This window comes from Phalacrocorax carbo, chromosome 7, assembly GCF_963921805.1.
Source record: "Phalacrocorax carbo chromosome 7, bPhaCar2.1, whole genome shotgun sequence".
NCBI lineage: Eukaryota > Metazoa > Chordata > Aves > Suliformes > Phalacrocoracidae > Phalacrocorax > Phalacrocorax carbo.
In genome coordinates, this window is record NC_087519.1 from 29,393,315 (window position 1) to 29,406,239 (window position 12,925).

General features: G+C 45.5%; 1 protein-coding gene across 3 annotated transcripts in view; it reads right to left on the reverse strand.

The window, feature by feature from the left end:
- ARHGEF4 (Rho guanine nucleotide exchange factor 4) overlaps positions 1-12,925 on the reverse strand; it is a 122,773-nt gene continuing 109,848 nt past the window's right edge. For 2 of the 3 annotated variants that reach the window (XM_064457274.1, XM_064457275.1), the window contains 8 exons: positions 10,517-10,711; positions 9,352-9,531; positions 8,509-8,741; positions 7,040-7,169; positions 6,006-6,137; positions 4,696-4,939; positions 3,939-4,016; positions 1-2,670 (listed from right to left, as the gene is read on the reverse strand). In XM_064457274.1, the coding sequence (XP_064313344.1) occupies positions 2,513-2,670; positions 3,939-4,016; positions 4,696-4,939; positions 6,006-6,137; positions 7,040-7,169; positions 8,509-8,741; positions 9,352-9,531; positions 10,517-10,711 (1,350 nt within the window). In that variant the 3' untranslated portion in view covers positions 1-2,512. The remainder of the gene's footprint in view (positions 2,671-3,938; positions 4,017-4,695; positions 4,940-6,005; positions 6,138-7,039; positions 7,170-8,508; positions 8,742-9,351; positions 9,532-10,516; positions 10,712-12,925) is intronic. The other variant, XM_064457273.1, reaches the window with a different exon arrangement.

Below are 12,925 nucleotides of genomic sequence, written 5' to 3' on the forward strand. Positions count from 1 at the left end.
TTAGGCTGTCACTATGCGCTGCACAAGCAGGCGAAGCTGGGCCATCCTGAGCACCGTAAGCCTGATAATGTGGCTGGAATGTGCAACTGAGGGCTGATTTTTTTTTTTTCGGTTGGTTGTTCTTCCCCCCCCCCCCCCCCCCCCATTTTAGTGAGCCACACCTCTTTGTGCAGTGTTTGAAGGCTGTTCCTGCACTGTACCCCAGCTTGTTTTCTCATGCCTGCGTGTGTTTGACAGATGACAGAGCAGCCCTGTAAGTGGTTGTGCTGGTTCAGGTTGCTGAGGCAGGCAGGCATCTCAAGGCTCTGCTTCCAGTCTGGTAAGCCCCATTTTCCTCCGTTGCACAGGGTGACGTGGCGGGGAGAGGTGTGTTAGGGAAAGTGCTTTAAAAAAAAAAACAAACCACAAAGCCAAAACAACCAACTGGGAAAAAAAACCCACCACAGCCTTCCATGGGCAGACATCTCTTGTGCTTCTCCATGAGGGAGAGCTTTTGGGGGTTTTAAGTCACCACTGTAGGACCATATTGAATGGTGAGGTCACATCTGGCTCCACCAGAAGAGCATGGAGTTGTGTGTTTTCCCAGGAAGAAGGGCAGGGGCGCAGGCTGGTAGCTGGGCAGGTCCCAGGAAGAGCAACTGGGTTCTCTTTCAAGTATGTTTCTTACTTCTTAGTGTTTGCTGTTCCTTTTTAATGCCATATTGCTCAAAGTGGGCTTGAGCATCCCCTGCAGCTTTATTGATGTTTCCTAGCCATGCTTTCCATTCAAGTAACTAGCAGGAATGTGGGAGCTGGTGGCTTGCTAACCTTGATCGGTGTTGTATGTGACCGGTATGTCTCTGGTACAGCCTCTGCTTCACCAGCCTTCCACCCGAAGGGTGGCTGCTTTGAGGATAACCTTCTAGGACGACTTCTCTTGATCAGTGGTTGTTCTTTTAAGCTGCAAGAGCAGAATCTCTACAGTGACTTTGAAGAGTAACTTAAGTTCACACAGATAGACATGTTGGAGACAAACACAGGCCGAGAGTCACTTTTACAAGTTTCTTTATGAAATTAAATGTTGCCCCTGGTCTGAGGGGGAGATATAGTGCAAGAATGACTTTGTACGTGCTACTGAATTCATATCCCTGGATGACCAGACTTTGGTCAGCTACAGCATCAACTAACACTGGACTTCTGAGCTCTGCAGACAGTTAGTGCTGGCTCACACTAGCTTCGTGTTGGAATGAGCAGGTTTCTTCCTTCCAATGTCATGGGATGTCTCCTAAGCTAGGGAATTCAGTCAGTATGGCTTCTAACTCTCACTATGGTAAGGCAAATCTTTCCTTTTGCTAACCAAGATTTAAATTAATTCTTTTTGGCCACAGTTTGAAACTTGGGTACTTAAAAGTGAGGCTTTTAATGCCAAATTCAGGGCTTTCTAAAGTGGCTTTCCATTTCTTAAAGGTGTCAAAAAGCTGTAGTAATACCCCTTGAAGTGAGGGTCTGTGGGAGTTTGCATAACAGCCCTGCTTTTAGTCTTTGAGTTGAACTGTAGGTTCTGACTTCTGGGAGCTGGGTTTGCAAATATCGACCTTTCTTTAAAAAAAAAAAAAAGACAAAACAGGCATCAAGTTAACAACATCTGACAAGAACAATTACAGACTTACAAAATACACAGTTCTGTTTTTTACCATAAATAAACACATTACAAACAATGAGCATTTTCATTGGCCAGGAAATATGGCAGAATGATGGAGAGACGAGAACCTAAGGAGTTGAGTATGGTATTAATCAGGCACATTTTTCTAACTTATGTAACTCAAACCCACTAGAGAGATTCTTGAACTTTACTCATGCTGCAGGTTGATTGGCACAGTTTAATGTACTATATAATTCATCAGTGGTGTTGAACTAAAGGAAAGAAAAAGGTCACAGTGTGATACTCACTGTTGTCTTGTCTGAGTGCCTGCGAAGGCTAACTGAATTAGTGTGTGGGAGGATCATGTCTCTGAGAAGCGTGGGGAGTGGGGGTGGGCAGAGAGCAGAAGGGATTATCCCTCCATGGAAAATGCGTAATGTCAGTGACTCTGAACTCTTGTTCCGAGCACGTCAGCGGACATGGAGCGGGCAGGTGTATCAGCCGCCATCCCCTCTCTGACAGCTGCCAGACAGCAGTAGTGTTCTCAGTTGGAAGGAGCAAGTAAAAGTACAGCTGACAGGCAAAATCTCTTCAGATGAAACATGCCAGGCTCCCTGCTGTGATCTCTTCCGGGAAGTTTGCCCCTTGGGCGCCGTGCAAGGCTGGCTCGATGGGACTGGCACAAACGCAGATGTGTGTGCAAGCGCACACACGCAGTGTCTCACCTCGGAGCCAGTGCGCTCAGTCGGTCTGCAAAATAAATAGGGAAGGCTGGAGCACGTGTGCCATCCTCTGTAAACAAAGGATTGGAAGAACCTGGGCTCCACCTCCCAGGACTGATGGATAAAGTGCTTTCTCAGAAGGGGTTCAGGCACAAACATGGGGCTGCCCTTATTTCCGGAAGGGTGTCAGCCTGCTGATGTTCTGCCAGAAGTTCGAGGGCTTGCGCTTGGGCTCTGCCAGCATGAAGACTTGCTGCTGAGGGAGCGTGGTAGGCAGGGTGGGATGCTTCTGACGCATCAGAAAGTCATAGTATGGCCTGGTGACAGCTGTGGTGAGAAGGAGATGGGGAAGCATGTTAGTTGAGCACAGCTCCCTCCTGCACCCTGCCCCATCCAGTCCCTGTTAAAGCTGCAGGGGAGTGAATTGGGTTTGTCTTAGTATTACTCTTCATTTCAACACTGCTTTTTGGGATTAGATTTGATGCTGTGGAAGTCCCAGAAACACGAAGCATAACTGAGAGGTGTTCTGTCACCACTACAACAGGGCTAAATAGCCATAGCTCACCATTAGTGACAAGCTTAACTGGTGACTTTGGTTGTTTTGGGAGAAGCAGCTGATGCGAGTGTGCCTCTGTTGCCTGTTACACCTTCCTGCGCTGGATTTCCGAGTCATGATGGCCAGTGCCTTGCCTGTGGCTGGCTTGTGGGGTCTCCTCTACTGCTTTGCCCCTAGGGCTTTGCTCTGTCAGAGAGGTCTGGCCTCCTTTCAAACTTTCCTCTCTTTGCAGCTAAATCTCACCTCTGAATTGTTTTGAATTTTAGCCAAGCTTTCTTACTGGATACTTGGCTAGGCTATAACTGCTGGCTCGTACCGCCAAGAGGAAGTGGTTGTCTCTGTGTGGGTCCAGAGGAAAGCAAGTGGCGTCTCTTCCTCTGGATATAAAGAGGTGTGGTGGCATCACAAAGTGGGTTAGCAGGATTCTTCAGCTGAGAGTGCTGTGGGTACAGGAGCCTTCCTTTCTGTAGCTTGAGTTCACGCTCCCCTAAATCTTCCTTGTCTCTTAAAGTTTTAATGAACAGCTCTGTCAGTGAGCCTGGTACCTACCTGTGGCATTCTGCCAAAATGACAGGTTTCATAGCATATTCCTCAGGCACAACTGCCCAGGCAGGAACAGTCCCTGTGGTTACCTTTATGGACCCTCTTTGCATCATAGAATTGTTTAGGTTGGAAAAGACCTTGAAGATACGTTGAGTCCAATGCCCAGTCATGGGGATTATCACACAGGGAATGCCACACTGCCTGGAGAGCCTGGATTCTAGGGTGAGGCTGTGAACTAGCCTTTGGACAGAAGCTGCCTGCTTGTACATCACTGATTCCTGGCACAGTGCTCAGCGATTAGCTAGGAGTAGTTTCCTGACTCCAGCCATCTGAATCTGCCAGGAACTATACTGCAGATTGTCACATCAGAGCTCACCATCTGGCCCTCTCAAGAATTTGTTAATGCCGCTTCATTGAAAATGCTCCCATACAGTACATGTAGAACCACCCCCCACCCCCAGTTCTGGCAGCACTTATATGCTCAGGTGTGACTCACCCTTAGGCTTCCCAGTATGGTGCTGCTTGCTGGCATTCAGCATTGCCTGTTTTTTCTGCACCTCTGTGATTGAAAAACCTTGAAGATAAAATAGAGTTTGTCAGCAGCAGGTTGTCATTTTGTTTCTCATGGGAAGACACTGGCATAGACAGTAAGGGAAACACGGGTAGGAAAATGCCTGAGGTGAGAGGTCACAAGCTAAAACTACTCCCAAAGGTGGGAGGGGCATGTACTGCCCCCCTGGCCCACCACCCCAGCCTGTGCTGCGCAACTCTCCTTACCTCTCATGCAAAGTTTGTCTGCTCTTCTACCCCATGCTTTGCTGGGTGAGGAAGCCAGTCCAGACCCGTTGCAGTTCAAATCTCATTAGTTCACACACATCTGAATCAAGCAGCAATGAGAACCCTTGACTGAACATGTTTTGTATAGATATGGCCGAGTTGGGCACTCACACTACACTGCAAAATAGTGACTGTTTTGTCAGCCCTGCCTGAACTCAGTAAAGACACATCAGCCTCCCTGAGGACATGCTGCAGTGTCTGCTCTTGGTGGTTTGGGTTTTTTTTTTTCCTCCAGTTCCATGGACTCATTCAGAATATGCAATTCAGCAGCCCATGGCTGGACTGGAGCATGGACTATCATCCCCCCGTTTCCACTCTTATGCATTGGCTGGTGGTTAAAAAAAGGAGAGGGGGGGAAAAAAAACCACAAAACACCCCGAAAGCCCTGCTGCCTGACAGCTTTGCTCTTTCCATACCTGTCTCCTGGTCGAGCTGAACCTGTCGCCTTTCATTCTCAAATGCCTTCAGCCAGCGCTGTTTCTGCTCAGGCTTTTTTGCACAGAATAAGTGGACTTCCTCAGTGTCTCGGCAGTGCAACTTAAATGCATTTTTCACACTGATGTTGAAGTCCTTGTCCTTCCCATCTTCTACATCCAGTATTTCCATATCATCCATGTTGATCCGACTCTTATAATACAAGATGTCCCGACGCAGAAGGTCCTGCAAGAGAGATCACACAGACTTATATGGAAGTTACTGTTCCTGTCCTGTCCCTTCCTTAAACATTCATTTTCTTTGATATGATGGAGTAATTTAATCTTGGCACTCATTACAGTTCTGTAAGAAAAAAATTGATACTGGATTTGCATCTCTGGAATCGCAGTGCTAAGCTCCTGTTGATACCATTGGCAGTGAGTGAGGGGAACCGGATGGTTTCTTTGAGCGGTGGGGTCAGGACAGGCTGGCATCTACCGTTGTGAGTATCAGCTGCCCTGAAGAGCTCTGAAGGACAGTAAGCTTGTGTTCTTACGTGTGATCCCAAATCCTCATTAAGCCAGCGTCAGAAAAAAAGTATTTGAATCCTATTTGGGTTCCAGTTAGAAACCTAAAAAAAATGCTTTGGGTATTTGTGTTGACAATGAAAAGTAAATTTGAGAGCAGTGATAAAACAGTGAGGGTCTCATGCCTAAGTTACCTGGAGCTACCTATATGCCATGGATCATGCAAAAAAACAAATTGACACGTTCAGTTCTGAAATTCCAGTGGAAGATATCTTTCATTTGCTCTATGAAGGAACTTCTCTTTTATTACGTAGGTTATGAAAAATATAAAGGGCTGTACTTACAGACTTACATATGATGTTAATATGGTGTTATTTATTCTAAAGGCCCACAGCTCTTCATCAAAGCTGCAGTTACCTTCTGAATATATTCATCTCATGTGGTAGTGCAGTTGAAAAAATATCTTTAAAAAAAAGGGGTGACAATGCTCATACTTTAGTTGTATAAAATAAACCCATACACTAACTCTAGAAGCAGTGCGATGTTTTCCTCTCTTGCTTAAGACATAGGCCAGTAGTTAGTTCCTGTAGCTTATCGCTGTGGTCAGGTGTGCAGAACGTACCAGGATGTCAGAGAAAAGATTGCAGTGAATGCACATAAAAAGTCTCTGCACCAGAAGCACGTATGTTGCCAGTAGATATTAAGGAAACAAAGGGGTAGAGAGGAGTTCGCTCACATTCTTTAGCATTTAATAGATAGCATTTGTGCTGGGCTAGTGAGGTTACCTTCTTGCAGCACACAAGCTGGTGATCGAAGAGGAAGAACATCCTCTGCTGGCTCTTGGCTTGAGGGTGGGAGATTTTGGTTAATTCCCCAGAATAGATGAGTTCTGAGCTTCTGACTAGGACATCTTCACCCTGAGAACAGCACAACAAACATGTTGGTCTCAGCCATCTGAAAACAGGAGGAGAAATAAGCCTGTAGTCTCATAGGTGACCCTCAGCTTGGCTGTGGGGCCTGAACTCCTGTCTAGGAAACTCTCCTCTGGGAATGAGAGAGAGCCTCTGAGCTGGAGGACAGTCCTTGTCACAGCAGGGAGACACCGTGCCCTTGGAACCCAGGGAATGGGAACTGAATTTGATAAGAACCATAGTGTGTTAAATGAAAAAAATATTTCCTGTTTCAGGGAGTCTGCTCAGGGCAGCTGATCCATCCCTGATGTTCAAGGAGGCACATAAGCAGAGAGCTGAGAGTTTAGCCTGACATCCTTGGGGAGGGAGATGGTGTGGCTTTATTGAGTCTAGGATTTAGAGAATTAGTAGTTTTGTTCCTTTAATTTAGCATTTTTTTCTAATGAGGCTATGGGGAACCTTGGCTTCCTTTGCCACTCTAGCAGAGCTTGCCTTTCTGCAAGAATAACGTGGCTTATTAAGCATTAAGGGGCAATTCTGCCCATCTTGAGAGTTTGAAATCACTCAAGACAAAACAGGGGGCAGGAAGAAAATAATAGGATTTCACCAGCCTACATGCTAATTTTATTCTGCAAGGAAAATGAGGAAGCAAAAATAGTAGGGAACATGCAAAGGCAGCTGGTCTAGCTGGGTTATGTGCTAGACCTTTTCAGTTGTACTAAAAGAGCACATCTGTTCGAACACCACCACCCCACACACACACACAGAGTGGGGCTGCAGAACAAAGGTATAGCTGCATAGTAATCCCTGCAAACATCTTGCTGTAGGCAGAAGCTGTTGGCGGGGGGCAGGGGGAGCAGGGCAACACAGAACATTCAATTGATGCGGAAAGTAAGTCTCTTTCTTACCTCCCAGTCTTCTATCGAACTCTGCCACTGAGCAATTTTGTCAATGTTCTCCAGCCGCCGCTTTCTCTCATTGATGAGCCGAGCAACGTTCTTCATGGCATTTAAGGCAGCTTCAACATCTTTAAAATCCCTAGGGTAGAGCAGAGGTGTTAGGCATGACAAAATGACACGTGCTTATTGTATCTACACTCCAAAGGAGTGCAATCTACCATGGTCTAGGGCTGGAGAGCAGAAAACATGAGTTCCACTTGCACTTATCCCAGCTGTTTTATACTGGAAGTCTGAGGTACGTGTTTCTGTGGGCAGCTTTTCAGATGTGTGCTGGTTTTGAGGCACAGATGGTAGTCTTGTAACAAATCCAGGCCCAGTTTGTGGAAAGGAAGTGGGTAAGCAATCAAATTTAGCCACAGAGGTGTAAATACAAGTTGCTGGAAGAATCTCCAGGGCTTTCCACATAACACAATGTATTCATAAGACCGCTGTTTTCATACAGGGACTATCATGCATAGGTAAGGCAGCTCAGCAATAACTGCCTTCGTTTCAAACAGGAGCTGATGGTTTATCTGGAAGGGTAGGACAGAAGCTGATCTACCCTCCCCCATGCACCATCTGCTGCCATCAGCTACTTCTGCCGAGTTTAAAGTAGCTGGGAAGGGGCTGTTCTGCACAACTTGTCTCTTAACGCAATTTTCAAAACATCTGTGTACTGCATTAAGGAGCTTTCTGTTAAGGGGTCAGCTTCAGAACAACCTGCTTATAGATGTAATAAGCCATGCTTAAAACCATTCTGAGAAATAGCAGTGCTGTAAGTAGGAAGGTAAAATTAAGTCAAACCACAATGGACCACTACCAACACTTCCCTTTAATACAGATTTTTCATGCTTTATTTCTGTAGCAAATTATTTCAGATGCCTGATTAAGGGACGTAGTTATTTGAGCTTCACCCTGAAACAGAGACATGGATTTGGAGGCTTTTGAGCTACTGCTGAAGAGTGTGCATGGCTTGACTCCTGTAGGCCACGCTTTCCCACTGGGGAAGCACTGACCAAAAGTCATGACTACCACTCAGCCCTGACATGCTATGGTGTAGCTGCATGGACATTTTGGGGTATTTCAAACAGTGCTTTTGGAGGCAAAGTTTTCAACACCACCACTGGAAACATTTAACTCTGAAGTATGTATGTGCTGGTATCAGATATGTGGGCCAAATAAAACAGAAAAGTACCATTAATAAGGCAGACCTTGCAACCCCAGGTCTGTAACAGACAGGAAAGCCTAGTGCTACTGTAATGGAAAATGATGTATTTGATAGAAAAAAACCCTTTTTTTTTTTCCTGGTTTCTACAAGGTAACACAGAAGAATCATAGTATCGCTTGCTCTTGGCAAGCTGCCCTCAGTACACGATTCTGCATTAGTCTATTTCCACAAGACCAGTCTCGCTCCTTCCCTCCCTGCCATGCTGACCTACCTGTGCTGGGGATTGGTATATTTGAGCAATTCAGCCAGTTGCAGTGGATATTTGCAGATTTTCTGCACGGGAGTCAGCAGAAAACCATCCAGAGAAATGTCGATCATCTTCTGCAGCAAGCGGCAGGCTTCGAAGAAGTAGACGTACTTGTTAACTTTGGTGAGGCGGGACAGCTCCATGCAGGCGTTGGGGTGGTTGTTGCAGTATTCAGAGTATATCTGAAACTCTGTTTGCTGCAAGGGAAATGAGGGATTTACTGTCCCTATTCTTCAGGGTGATGGCCCGGCTCAACCTGCTGTGTGCGAGTTTCCTGTGTAGGTCCTACCCTTTTATCACATGAGGCTTTTGGTAATTTGTATCCTCCCCAGACTTTGAAACCTGGAGACCTAAAGTAGGGGATGGGCAGTGCATATTACAAGTTACGGAATGTGCAGCTTATCCAAGAGAACAAGACCTTTCCGTGTACTCTGGCCTGTGCTCAGCTGAATGCTTTTAGTGACTGGATCAGCAGTTGCTGATCCCGCAGTGACCTGAAAATACCATAGCTGTAAACTCAGGTCCAGCTCAAGATTTGGAATCTTCATAAATTTTTGTGTAAAGTAGCATGGTCTGGCAGGAAGTAAAGTGCTCAGAAACTGAGGCACTTTGAAAATGTTCTCTTCACAGCCACAAGAGCTAGAGGATGTTTGTTTGGGAGGTGGGTAGTGGTTGAACGGGGGGTGGGTGGAGGGGTGTACGTGGGTCTTTTTTTAAACAGAGCTTCAGTTCTGTCAGGTCAATTTCTATATCATCTGGTTTAATCCATGCTCAGCTACCCTTTACCATGAAGTCAATTTTACTTACGTATTCTAAGAAGCATGAGCCGACCTCACTCAAATGTGGGTGGTCTTTGTTGAATTTCTTCTCTAGTGCTTTAACAAATTTTTTCTGGCACCTGTAGATGTCCTCAATATTCCCAAAGATTGTCTTCAGCTGTTCTTCTGTAAACATGTCAGCTCTTTTGCGGCACTGTTTAATGTAACCCTAGGAGGAAACCAAATGGGAAAGCTTCCTGAGCATTTGTTCTGTGGCCTTTGGTTACCAACAGAAAACCCTGTGGACTGTAGTCAGTTGAACACCAAGTTCCTGTACCCGCTTCCTGCATAGGTGCATCCCTGTTTTAGCTATTATTTCCAAGCCACAGCTACATCACTGCCTTAAACAGTACTGTAATCCACACTTGAAGGAGTCCCAGAGCTGCTTTGTCTCCTATTAAAAACACCTTTATCTGCCTGCAGGCTACAGGTGTTCTGACCCCAGCATTGATCGACTGATAGATTTAGGCCAATTAAATCCAATAGCAGATCTGTTTTGGATGCTTGTGTTGGGAAATGCCTGGTTGACTCAAGGGAGGAGGAGGACACAAAGGACATGGGGGGACACACACACGACACTGCAGGAGGAGAGGCTTGCTTGGTAAGTATGTGCTGCTTTGCCCTAGCTGGCTCTCCTGTAAGGCACTACATTTTTGTGTCATTTCAGTGAAGAACTATGCTTCTGCAAAACTCTCTTCAATTACCTTCATTTACCCCAGCATATATGACAGCATGCATCTTCTGGAATAGGTGTCGCAATACTCAGCATATTTGGAAGTGAAAGACCTAATTGGCTGAACATCCCCCAGTTGTTTTGGTATGAGCATGACTTGCCTGAAGGCTGGAGTTATTATATTACCTCAAAACATATATTAAAGAGGACAGCAATGCTAGACATTTACTTTTCTCTGGCTTAGGAAATTGAATTAATCAGAGCCTAAGTGGGTGCTCCAAATACAGAGGCATTTGGGATATTGCTGTAATGAATCGCCTCCTGTTTTCTAAGCATGCAACGCCATTTAGGTGAGCAAGCTCTGATGGAAATATAGTCTCATTTTCAGAAAAGTTACCTGCTTAGGGTAACTCTCTGGGCAAGAATACTTTATTATCCTTCAGACAAGTTCTGACATTCACTTCCCCGTTTATTCCGTTACCTCACAAATGTCCTTCAGGTGCTTGATGTAGTCTCTCTCTGTGCTTATGATCTCATTAATGACGTTGGTCCTCATTTGGTCTTTGGTGGTCTGCCCCATCCCAAAGCGGCGGGTACCACTGCTGGAGTCGTCCTCTTTGCCACCCTCTACCTTCAGGGGATAATCTTCCATGGGTTCATCCTGATTTACTCGCAGCTGTGCCAGATACACAAGATGCTCATCGTTGGTATTGCTAAACACAAGTCTTTCGAGGAAAAGAAGTTTGGGGCACTTGACTGAATGGCAGACAAAGATTGAGCTAGGATAAGGAGCGAGGAGGGCTGCTACGTGTATATTACTTATAAACATATTTCCCCCTTGGGGAAGCTAAGGCTAGACAGCAAGTTTTGGGAGGGTGCTTTCAAGCCACATGACAGCTGCTCCTACTCTGTGACATGGGTGGTTTTAAGCAGGCATCCCTTGTGGACAGAAGTCACAAGAATGATATGGAGTCCTCCAGGAAGAACACATACAAAATCAGGACAGGAAAAGGTTTATCAAGTGAAATCTGCTTAGGTACTTGGGAGGGGGTGTTGGGGGGGGGAACCAGTTAATAGTTGCTTTTTTATATAGCTTTACTGTTGTTCTCATACTATAAATAATGGACGGCCTCTCAGTATCTCTTTCCCCAAGATTATTTAAAGATAACCTATTGTTAATATAAAGCTGATACAGATGCCAGCGGGCTTATAATGTGGTAAGGAATGGCATTACATTACAGGGCTGTGTGTGAAACTCATGGTTGCTTCATAATGCCCATCAGATGGCAGCACAGCATGAGCAGAGAAAAACATCAGCCTTTTGTAGGCACACCACCTACGGAGTATATTGTCAACAACAGCAAAGTACCTTATTTAATAGCAGGCAATTATCAGTGCATTTCACTTACGAGCTTTCTTTTACATAGTAGTATTATAGCTCTTAGAGCGCCCATGGGAATGTTTTGTACACAACTCAGCACAGAGAAGTGAAAAACACTGAAGTAGGAACATGCGTAGCTATAGGCAATTTTAGTACAACGACACAGACCTGCTTTAAACGTCTAATGCAGTTTTTTCTAGGCAGGATTACTTACCACTATATTCACATATATATCTACATATAAAAACAGTGCATACCTATCCCTTGTCAGCATAGGCAGAGATTACATTTACTCACTGTTACAGCTGGTGAAGCCCTCAAGACATGCAATCCTGGTTTTCCTTCACTATGAGCAGAACAACATTGGCTAGTCTTAAACGCAGACCTTTGCCTGAAACCTGTGTGGAGTTAACTGAGAGACCTGGATATTTATCCAAATCCCCAAACATACCAGCCTTCCCAGCAGTAAGCTTGAGAACCAGTGATAATTAGCTGGAAATCTTCACTCAGATGCTTGAATAAAGTGCTGTAATTGCTCAGCTAAAAGAACTTCTTACTCTGTATCCCTAATGGCTAGCGCTAGTCTGCTTTCCCCTGAAATATTGTCACAAGTTTTTGCCAGCCAGGGGAACAATTCAACTCATCAGTAACATAAAAAAAAAAGGCCTGTGTTTTGGTTGTGAAAAAAGCATTTTCATCCCCACCAGTGCTGAGAGTTTGGTCCACTGTTCGTAATAGTTATCCAGCTGAGACTGTTTCCTGCAATCTATAGCAAAGCATTTCAAAACTTTTATAGCACTATCTGCCCCACTTCTCCGAGAACTTGCTACGCACACCAGATCACCTCGTATCACCTCCTTTCATGCTTCACCTGGTTTTGGGTCACTTGTGATCTGAAGTGACCCGGATAAAGAGCTAAAGGGTGGAGAATCTCTGCCCTTAGGAACCTAATTGCCTTTGCAGTAGAGGAGCCTGCCCTGAAGTGGTGAAAGCAGAATCAGGCATCCACACCAGCAGTCACAGCCCAAAGAAAGCATAAAAGCCTTTTTCCTCACAGCTGGAAAGGAGTGCACAGCAGCTACCCAGACTCTTCTTTTACCCCCCACTTACACAGAGAATTCTGATGTGTTTCAGAATGCTCTGTTGGAAATTCAACCTCTGCAGTATACAGCTGGGACTGTGCTGGCTGTTCTACATAGCTATTTCTATATGGTCTTTGTAGCTGGCACTGGGGGAGAGCCTTGGCCCACAAGCATCAAGTGTTTCACATCTCCCCCCTCATCAGTTGTCCCACATGACCAGCAAGACATTTTTTGTGGTTTTTCTCCTCTATTTTAAATGCCTGGGATACAGTGCTGCGTGGTAGCCCACCAGCCTCATGTTTTTAAAACTCCTGGGCTAAAAGAAGGTGCATGAGTCAGGTGGTTGCATACTTTGGGATGTGGGATAGCACTGGACCCAGCACCAGATGGAGGAAACGACTTCGAGCTGCATCAGGGGACGTTTAGA